Source organism: Chanos chanos, chromosome 16 (genome assembly GCF_902362185.1).
Source record: "Chanos chanos chromosome 16, fChaCha1.1, whole genome shotgun sequence".
NCBI classification, from domain to species: domain Eukaryota; kingdom Metazoa; phylum Chordata; class Actinopteri; order Gonorynchiformes; family Chanidae; genus Chanos; species Chanos chanos.
The window spans coordinates 3,379,721-3,390,316 of NC_044510.1; the positions used below are offsets into that span (position 1 = coordinate 3,379,721).

Consider the following 10,596-nt stretch of genomic DNA (forward strand, 5'->3'; position numbering starts at 1 on the left):
TTTTCATCGTGGACAGAATCCAGGTTCACCTAAGTTATTTACTTGTTTGTATTTTTGTTTGTTTGTTTCTTATAAACCAATTGGGACTAGGCTTTGGTTAAAAAAAAAAAAAAAAAAGCAAAGCTGAATCACGTTTCATGTGTCTGCACGCGGTGAAAAGCAAACGGAAAACGAGTGGATTCTTCTTCTGCAAAAAAAAAAAAAAAAATTTCCCGATCACAATTTGCTCTGGAGCCTTTTTTTTCCTCTTTTAAATCAAATGAAAGTAAAACAAACATGTTTTTAAATCAAAGTAAAATCCAATTCTATAACATGCAGGTGTTCACTGACATATCACACTCAATACTTCTTTTTATATCTCTATGTGCACTAAAAAAAAAAATGATAATAAAAAATAATAATCTAATGCAATTTAAAAAACTGGATTACACGTTTGTTTTTTCTTATCCATCCTGAAGGTTCTGGATTAAAATCCAGTCTTATTCTCTTAAACTTTTAAACTTAAATATATTAAATAAAGAAAAAAATTCAACTTTGTTTTCGTTCTTTTTTTTCCCCCCTAAACTAAACTTAAAAAACAAAAACAAAACATTTTAAAAAAAGGAACCAGCAACAGAAAAGTGCATTTTCTTTAAACTATGATTTCTTGCGACTCTCCTCCTAAGCCCCCTCCTTGTCTTTTAAGTAAAAAAAAAAAGAAAAAAAAAAAAAGAAAAGGAAAGAAAAAAAGGAAAACAGAAAGGAAAAACCTGCCCCAGTCTCCGTTCCGTGGGGTGCTGCGCGTTAGTTCCAGCGGAAGGAGATGTGGCGAGGTCGGTCTCCGCCCTCTTTGACCAGGGGCTTGTGGAACTCTCTGCCGGCGCGGGAGTGGATGGCCGCCCAGCAGTATTCACAGTAGTACTGGAGGCAGGTGACGTTGGCGCAGAAGAACGGGGCGAACTTGCCCCCGCAGCGAGTCCCCTGACATTCATCACACATCTGGTCGTCCAGCACGTATGGCTTCACTTCCACCTGAAACACAAAAAACGCAAAAAAAAAAAACAAAAAAAAAAAAAACAGGCGCTCGGATCACTCGACATGTATGCATTGTTTTCGTTTTGTTTTGTTTTGTTTGTCTCACAAGTCGGCAATGTTGACAAGAACGTTCGTTTTGCTGGCGTGCAACTTCATTCCTTCTCTACTGTCCCAATTAGTGTGTGTATATATATGTGTGTGTACAGCTGAGAAATACACATGATTCGTGTTTTCTGTGCCACATTCCTATGCTTATCTTAAAGCTACTTTATAGATGGCGGTTTGCTATACACTGCATTCTGCTAATATTAGAATCCTTAGCTAAAAAGTCAGACCAACCCACCAGACCAGTCAACCAGACCAATGTCTGAATAAGCTTTCACACTAAAACAATCGACTAACCCATCAGCGATAAGTCACACATACATAAGAAAAACAGAGAAACAGAAACCCATCTAGCTTTCAAAGTCTAACAGCATGTCAGAGATGAATGAAGGGGGATCATGCGCTGACCACTTGCATTGCATCATAAAAAAGCGCAATGTTCATTTCTGCTGCCAGTCAAATCACTGATGCCTGCCCCCCCCCTTAGGGAAACCATTTCTGATTAAGGATGCTAATGCTAGCATTGACAAACCTAGCCACTGCAGCAAATCGGCTGCGTCAAACTGTCCTTAGCATTTTAAGGGAAGGAAAACGATGCTACGACAGATGAAGAATTGAATCTGTCTCTGTTTTAGGGTCAGCAAACCGATAATCTTTGCAAAGTCTTGACATGTACAAAACAGAGCAGATTCATCCACTCATCCAAGAGCACTCCACAGACATCTGCACTGAATTACAAGTCCAATCACAACTGCTTGTCCACAGAACATCATGACCTCATATCTACTCAGTCGCTGAATATATATATATGTGTGTGTGTGTGTGTGTGTGTGAGGGACACAAGTGCCCTTCAGACCACTCAAACCAGTTTTAGAAGAATGTCAACATACATGTCTCCTGCACTATGACATGCCTGACTGGGTATAATGTTTTTCTGCATGTTTTTTTTTTTTTTTTTGCGGGGGTTGTCTTTCTGTACAGCGTGTGCTGAGGTGTGTGTGTGTGTGTGTGTGTGTGCGTGCACGTGTCAGGACGAGGCGTGCGTGTGTGTGTGTGTGTGTGTGTGTGTGTGTGTGTCTTTGCTGACCCGTTTATCGATTTCTCCATGCTGGAGCTGTACGAAGCGAGCACTGATAGCAGCAATGTAGCTCTGTTGATTAGAGAAGGCGACACGCCCTGCTCCCTTAGGGTACTTCAGCTCTGGGTCTGTGTCAATGCCTGCATAGCACACCCCTCCATACAGCCTGTCCATTATCATGGCCAACTCCACTGAGAACAGAGAGAGAGAGAGAGAAACACACGCACACAAACATACACATACACGTAGACAAACACAGAGACACACACACCAAAAGAACAGAACAACAGAACATTTCCATTAACTAATTCAAAACACCCGAAAATGGAAGTTAACCAAACACAGTCTTATTTTCCACTGTTTTTTGCACACTGTTTAAACTTATGTGAAGAGCATTATGGAAAATAAACATACATAAATAAAGTTTGCCTTAAAGGAAAACAAGCAACACAACCTCAACTTACATCTTAGAATGTGCTCTAAATCGAATGCTTATACTGAGTGAGCGCTTAAATGGAAACGAAAAAAGGTTGAAAATTCCTGCTGTATTTCACATGGAAACGACCAACAAAGGATGACCTTAAACAAAGAAACATGCAGGTAAAGCAACCCTGCCAGGTGAGGCTTGGAGATTTGTGTTACCTGCACGCAGAGGGCGTGGCACCCCGCCCACAAAGATAGTCTTCCTCGGGTCCAGAGGCTGAGAGCCATCCATCACAAAGTCGCTGTCATTCAGGTTCCATGGGCGGATCTGGACCTGTCAACACAGCAACAAGTCAATTTAATTCAGTTAAATTAAGTTCAATTCCATCTCATTTAATTTCATTTCATTCTATTCCATCTCATTCAATTCCAACTCATTTAATTCCATTTCATTCTATTCCATCTCATTCAATTCCATTTCATTCTGTTCTATTCCATTCAATTCCATTTCATTAAATTCCATTCAGTTCAGTTCAATTAGAGTTGCTGCTCACACTTTGAGAGAGAATCGATGTTCATCAAACTGACTCGAGCTGATTAATAAGAGGAAAACTTGCGTGCTCAATAAAAAGATTTTTCAACCTGCAAGCTCATCTCACGGTAAAACCGATATTTCGATCACAAGCAAATTTCACAGGCTTTTCTTTTTTCTTGCTGACAGACCCAATAACCTGAACTTGCAACATGTTCTCCCAGTGTTCTCACAGCGCATTTGGAACATGTTCTCCCAGTGTCCTCACAGCGCATTTGGAACATGTTCTCCCAGTGTCCTCACGGCACATTTGGAACATGTTCTCCCAGTGTTCTCACGGCGCATTTGGAACATGTTCTCCCAGTGTTCTCACGGCGCATTTGGAACATGTTCTCCCAGTGTTCTCACGGCACATTTGGAACATGTTCTCCCAGTGTTCTCACGGCGCATTTGGAACATGTTCTCCCAGTGTTCTCATGGCACATTTGGAACATGTTCTCCCAGTGTTCTCACGGCGCATTTGGAACATGTTCTCCCAATGTTCTCACGGCACATTTGGAACTTGTTCTCCCAGTGTTCTCACGGCGCATTTGGAACATGTTCTCCCAGTGTTCTCACGGCACATTTGGAACATGTTCTCCCAGTGTTCTCACGGCGCATTTGGAACATGTTCTCCCAATGTTCTCACGGCACATTTGGAACTTGTTCTCCCAGTGTTCTCACGGCGCATTTGGAACTTGTTCTCCCAGTGTTCTCACGGCACATTTGGAACATGTTCTCCCAGTGTTCACACGGCACATTTGGAACTTGTTCTCCCAGTGTTCTCACAGCACATTTGGAACATGTTCTCCCAATGTTCTCCCAGTGTTCTCACGGCGCATTTGAGTGCAGAGTTGCACAACCCACATCAGGAATACCGTAGTGCTCATGGCTGACACACTTTGTTTGTTTGATAATACAAACAGGTAGAAGAACGCTGAGATAAAAACAGTTTCTCATTTGATAAAGCGACATGGTTAAAGTACTTGAATAACTGGTAATAATAAAAGGTAATAACGCATACAGACTGGGGGATTTGAATCTTTAACCACGTGAAACAGCTTATTGTTTGATTTATATTTAAGGCTGTGAGAATAACTGGTCAAACCTGTTTGGAAATTCGTTAATATAATAAGGGTTACATGCATGATGAGTTAATTTGGAGGTTGAAGGTCAAAGTTGAGTGTGGGGGAGGACCAGAACACATCTCTTACTGGTTTGTCTTTAATGGTGGGGCTGGAGACACACAAATAGAGCTTCCCATCCTCTTCGATGCAGGCGTCAATCAGAGCCTGAACGGAGCTCTCATCCTGGAACAGCAGGAACGCGTAACCTGCACCAAGACAAACAATCACGAGACATAAGCGCATCATTCAAACTCTCTCTCTCTTAGGTTCAGCCAGGCTTTCGTCACGTACCTGTCTGTTCAAATATGAATGTGTGTGAGCGCGTGCGTGTGTGTGTGTGTGTGTGTGCGCGTGTGTGTTTTTGGTATTGACAGATCTCAGAACCAGGTCAAAAGACATTTTGTTTACATTGTAGTTTATTAATGAAGGGAGAATCAGCTTGTTTTGCCTACTCAGACTGACATGCAGTAAAAACCAAAACCTTGAACCTGAAAGCCCAACCTCACCGTGAAAAACACGAGTGACTTTTCCACCCACCTCCGTCTGTTTAAAGCAGTTTTACACTTTAATATTTGTTAAGTGTTTACAATCCAATCCAGAGCACTGTTTGGCTGGTTCTAAGTTTACCTTTGGGGGGAAAGTACGATTTGCTCTCCGCTTTATGGGGCCAGTCCACAAACAGATGTCCAAAGCGCCGAAAACTAGCAGTAATCTCATCTAGAGTGGAAAAAAAAACGACCATAAAAGTCATCTTCGTCCTGTTTCATGAAGACGGTGGGATAATTACGAGGGAATTATGGCACGTGTGATACAAGCTGTACTTTGAAACACGGGGTCACGTTTGAGGGAGCAGAAATACCTTCGTCGATGTCAGGGGGCAGTCCTCCAACGAAGACCTTGCGGGAGTACCGTTCCACTCTCTCGCCGTTCTGATGGGGGAAGCAGTGAGGGGAGCCCAAACCGGGGAGGCTCTGGTCAGTGCGCTCGTCGTCAGGGAAACCATCCTCCATGGGGAAGAGCGAGGAGTGACCTGCGTGAAGGTCGAAAGGTCAGACAGGAAGTCGGTTACAGAGAGAGCAAGAGAGAGAGAGAGAGAGAGAGAGACAGAGAGAGAGAGGGAGAGAAAGAGAGAGACTGACACCATATGTGATCAGACTCACTGAGATTTAACCCAATACCAACATACACTTTAGCCCAGTGTCAACATACAGGTTTGTGTATGCATGTGGGCAGCCCTGGTCAAAGTTTATGTCTTGGGTTAGATGATAAGGCTGTATGGAAAATTTTGAGCTTTTCACTGTTTACAGTAAGTACAGATGAAAATTTATAGACAGATGTTATGTTTGGGTCAGTTTCTGTATGAAACGTACGCTTTGACCAAGAGCAGCCAACATTTTGCAGACAGCTGTTTGCAAATTAGAATATTTTAAGGAATGAAAAGGAGTTTTGCGGTTGTAAAGACTGAAATAAGAGACCCAGATTACACTATGCACGGGACCACTGGCATCTTAACTCTAAAGAAAAAGAATTGTGAGCCCCTCCTTGCTATTAACCAGATCATACAATTATACCGATAGTTAACAAAAAATAAATAAATAAATAAACACAGACACTGTGATGTCACAGCCCGCTGTAATCTGAAAGTTTCGGAGCATGAAGAGTTTATCCGTCCATTAACGATGTATTATTATTATTATTATTATTATTGTTTCACACCAAGCATTTTATTTGGCTTTATGTACTGTTTTTTTAATCATACTCTGTCGTTAAACATAATGTGCTGGCTGTTCTTTAATTACTAAAACAAAAAAACCAACAACAACAACAAAAACGCCTTTCTATTGAGAGAGAACCGCAGCGTATGGGATGTGTTAGGTAAATATATCCTGGCAGGGAAATGTCAACAATCTAGCCATTTCTCCATTCTGTAGCCTACTCAAGGCATTAGGCCAAGTTGGCAAGCGTGTGTGTGTGTGTGTGTGTGTGTGTGTGTGTGCGTGAAGAAATAGACGGGGAGTCAGGAAGAAGTCTGGTCGTAATCCTTTGAAAACAGAGGCCTCAGAAGAACTGATAGAGAAACTATCTGTGACAAACACGGAGTCACGGCTGCGCCCCTGCTCTGACAATATTAGGCCGAGCGGTCCTCCCTCGTGTCACGCCCCACTCCCCCATGGGCTCCTAAAGGCCGCGGGGGGGGTCCCCTCCGTGCCACACCTCTGTGCGGGGACTGTTAGTGAGGCACAGGAGAAGGGCAGGTGCACCTTTCTCAGCCTCACGTCTCAACGGCTCTGGCCTTGACTGCAGTATGACTGCAGGTAGGGCTGAGTCATGTGTGTGAGAGAGAGAGAGTGAGACTGTGTGTGTGTGTGTGTGTGTGTCTTGTCAAAGAAAGCACAGAAAAGCCCTCATTACATTTTTGATGCACCCACAAAAAAACACACAAACAAACAAACAAAAAACAAACAACCAACCAAACAATTACGGGAGGTAGAGCGGGAAAGACACAAAACAGTGAAAAGACACAAAACGAAGATTCATTGTCCCATGCAGTACTTGTTATGTCTTCCCACCCAACACCTACACGCATGCAATACTATGCCAGCCACATGTTCAAGAAAGCTTCAGTATTTAATTATTTATTATATTGTAAACCATCTCAGATGGATTCTTTACCTCGTCGCCTCCCATAATTCCTTGCTGCATGTAAAGTAAGAAAGAGGATCCATAAGGCACAAACACATCAACACAAACGGGAGAATGATTCTGTGCACTGCCCCTTGTCTGTATCTGGATTTAGTGTCTTCATTTCCCCTTATTCTCTGTCATTTTTTTAATCCCTATTTACTATACACAGATGTCTTTTAAAACCGGGTAAAATGCAGTTTGGTAAAATCGAACGGATGTGACTTTTGATGTATTTCAAAGACATACAGAAAAGTGAGGAATTTTACGATGAATAGGCATGATCTGTAGTTATGACAGAAAAAACATCATTTTGACTGTTATGATAGATGGGACATTCCTTCGTGTGTGTTTTCAGAGAGGCCTTGTGGCTAAATCAGTGCTGAGGGAAAAAAACTCTCCAGCCTCTGCAGGTGAGAGATGAGTGTCATCTGGATGTTTCTGCAGCGTGTGCGTGGAGACGCACACACGTGCACGCACGCACACACACATGCGCACACACACACACATGCGCACACACACACGCATGTTCACACACGCACACGCTCGAGAAAATGATAAATATTTGCTTTACCACATGTCTAAAATAATCTACGCTAACGGGCCTTCAAAAGTTTCATTAGAGAGAGAGAGAGGGAGAAAGAGAGACAGACAGAGAGAGAGGGAGAGAAATAGAGAGAGAGAGACAGAGAGAGAGAGAAAGAGAGAGAGAGGGAGAGAAATAGAGAGAGAGAGGGAGAGAGAGGGAGAGAGAAATAGAGAGAGAGAAAGAGAGAGACAGAGAGAAAGAGAGAGAGAGGGAGAGAAATAGAGAGAGAGAGAGAAACAGAGAGAGAGAGAAACAGAGATAGAGAGGGAGAGAAAGAGAGAGAGAGAAATAGAGAGAGAGAGAGAGAGAGAGAGAGAGAGAGAGAGAGAGAGAGAGAGAGAGAGAAATAGAGAGAGAGAGAGAGAGAGAGAGAGAGCGCAGTACTGGAAGCCGGTCTAACGACAGAGTAATGAAACGGTGTCAGCGGTCACCCCTGCATAAGAGCTTAAAAGGCAGAGTGGAACAGGGGAGTGCTTCCTAAGCACAAAGCCAGCGCTGATCTTGCTGACTGTGTCAACACACGGCTCTTTTGGCCCTCCCTCCGTCCATCTGCTTGTATAAGGGCTAAGCTGCCGGGGCACTAAAGCAATAAAACGCCGCTTACATACCATTTATGGGCAGAGGGTTGTCTCCGCCAGGGTGGGCAAATCCGAGGCGACCTATCAGAGAGGAGGGCATAAATCATTACATTGGTCAAAAAAAAAAAAAAAAATGCAGCGCGGCACGGCATTTCTGTGCAGTGCTCACTCATCAATGCTAGAACATACATGTCTGGAGTGGTACAGCCCAAACCTGGGGCCTGTCTCACAAAGTAACAGCAGCAGTGATATCTGGAGTGGTACAGCCCAAACCTGGGGCCTGTCTCACAAAGTAACAGCAGCAGTGATGTCTGGAGTGGTACAGCCCAAACCTGGGGCCTGTCTCACAAAGTAACAGCAGCAGTGATGTCTGGAGTGGTACAGCCCAAACCTGGGGCCTGTCTCACAAAGTAACAGCAGCAGTGATATCTGGAGTGGTACAGCCCAAACCTGGGACCTGTCTCACAAAGTAACAGCAACAGTGATGTCTGGAGTGGTACAGCCCAAACCTGGGGCCTGTTTCACAAAACACTACAAGTTCCAGGGAACAGAGCCGATGTGGAAAAGTGTTAATGGAGGGGAGACAGAGCATCTTACACGTACATGTCCAAGTTCAAATTCCATACGGATTCTTTCAGCTTCTGGATCCCAGTCCCTAGTGGATAGCGTAACTGTCACCTATTTTCAATGTTGTGAATATTACTGATGGAGGGCCATTAGGGACTGAGACGGTGTGGATGTTGACAGGTATTACTGGAAATACTGACAGGAATTACTGGCTGTAACAGGAATTACTGGCAGGTTACTTTTTGTCTCATGCCAGACGGGTGCTGTCTGACAAGAGGACAAAATGTACAGCATGTATTTGGCTGTCTCCAAAATAAAAGCCATTATTAACAGCTATAGCTCCTGTCCGATCCTGCCAGTGGCTGTCACAGATGACTGGTCAGACTGCAGAGGGGACAGGGGACGGCCTTGGGCCTGTGTGTCACAGCCTGAGGGGACAGGGGACGGCCTTGGGCCTGTGTGTCAGAGCCTGAGGGGACAGGGGACGGCCTTGGGCCTGTGTGTCAGAGCCTGAGGGGACAGGGGACGGCCTTGGGCCTGTGTGACAGAGCCAGAGGGGACAGGGGACGGCCTTGGGCCTGTGTGTCACAGCCTGAGGGGACAGGGGACGGCCTTGGGCCTGTGTGTCACAGTCTGAGGGGACAGGGGACGGCCTTGGGCCTGTGTCACAGCCTGAGGGGACAGGGGACGGCCTTGGGCCTGTGTGTCACAGTCTCAGGTCCCATCAGGTCTGACCGTTTACTGTCACACAGTCCCACACACAGGATTACAGAGAGGCCATCACTGCCCAGTCTGTCAAGACAACTGGACATTCAGCCTGTCAGTCAAGACAACTGGACCTTCAGCCTGTCAGTCAACACAACTGGACATTCAGCCCGTCAGTCAACACAACTGGACATTCAGCCCGTCAGTCAACACAACTGGACATTCAGCCTGTCAGTCAAGACAACTGGACATTCAGCCTGTCAGTCAAGACAACTGGACCTTCAGCCTGTCAGTCAACACAACTGGACATTCAGCCCGTCAGTCAACACAACTGGACATTCAGCCTGTCAGTCAACACAACTGGACATCCAGCCCATCAGTCAACACAACTGGACATCCAGCCCGTCAGTCAAGACAACTGGACCTTCAGCCTGTCAGTCAACACAACTGGACATCCAGCCCGTCAGTCAAGACAACTGGACATTCAGCCTGTCAGTCAAGACAACTGGACATTCAGCCTGTCAGTCAACACAACTGGACATCCAGCCCGTCAGTCAAGACAACTGGACATTCAGCCCGTCAGTCAAGACAACTGGACATTCAGCCTGTCAGTCAACACAACTGGACATTCAGCCTGTCAGTCAACACAACTGGACATTCAGCCTGTCAGTCAAGACAACTGGACATTCAGCCCGTCAGTCAAGACAACTGGACATCCAGCCTGTCAGTCAAGACAACTGGACATTCAGCCTGTCAGTCAAGACAACTGGACATTCAGCCTGTCAGTCAAGACAACTGGACATTCACAAAACCCTCGACTCCGACTCCAACTCTGAAACCTCAATTTATGGTACCACCGACTCCGACTCCACTAACCCAAATTTGCTTCCGACTCCAACTCCACCGCCCTGATAGAACATATGTGAACATATGTGTTTCTTATGATGCAGCTCAAATATGGATATATCCACACACACACACACACACACAGATATATATATATATATATATATATAAAAATTCCCCCCTTGCCTCTGTGGGCGGTCCTCTTTCCCCTGTAAGCTTGGGTCCTCGGGAACAAGAACAAGACACACGCGCACACACACACACACACACACACATATATATATATAAAATATAGCCCAAGGTAGCTGCTA

The 10,596-nt window shown here is 44.8% G+C and overlaps 1 protein-coding gene across 3 annotated transcripts in view; it reads right to left on the reverse strand.

Annotated features, from left to right (window-relative positions):
• Nucleotides 1–590: 590 nt before the first annotated feature.
• The window catches only part of cpeb4b (cytoplasmic polyadenylation element binding protein 4b), a 23,306-nt gene continuing 13,300 nt past the window's right edge, over nucleotides 591–10,596 (reverse strand). For 2 of the 3 annotated variants that reach the window (XM_030793565.1, XM_030793566.1), the window contains exons 4-11: nucleotides 8,198–8,248; nucleotides 6,992–7,015; nucleotides 5,178–5,348; nucleotides 4,946–5,035; nucleotides 4,406–4,524; nucleotides 2,840–2,954; nucleotides 2,207–2,388; nucleotides 591–1,011 (exon numbers count right to left, since the gene is read on the reverse strand). In XM_030793565.1, coding sequence (XP_030649425.1) covers nucleotides 784–1,011; nucleotides 2,207–2,388; nucleotides 2,840–2,954; nucleotides 4,406–4,524; nucleotides 4,946–5,035; nucleotides 5,178–5,348; nucleotides 6,992–7,015; nucleotides 8,198–8,248 — 980 coding nt within the window. In that variant the 3' untranslated portion in view covers nucleotides 591–783. The remainder of the gene's footprint in view (nucleotides 1,012–2,206; nucleotides 2,389–2,839; nucleotides 2,955–4,405; nucleotides 4,525–4,945; nucleotides 5,036–5,177; nucleotides 5,349–6,991; nucleotides 7,016–8,197; nucleotides 8,249–10,596) is intronic. The other variant, XM_030793567.1, reaches the window with a different exon arrangement.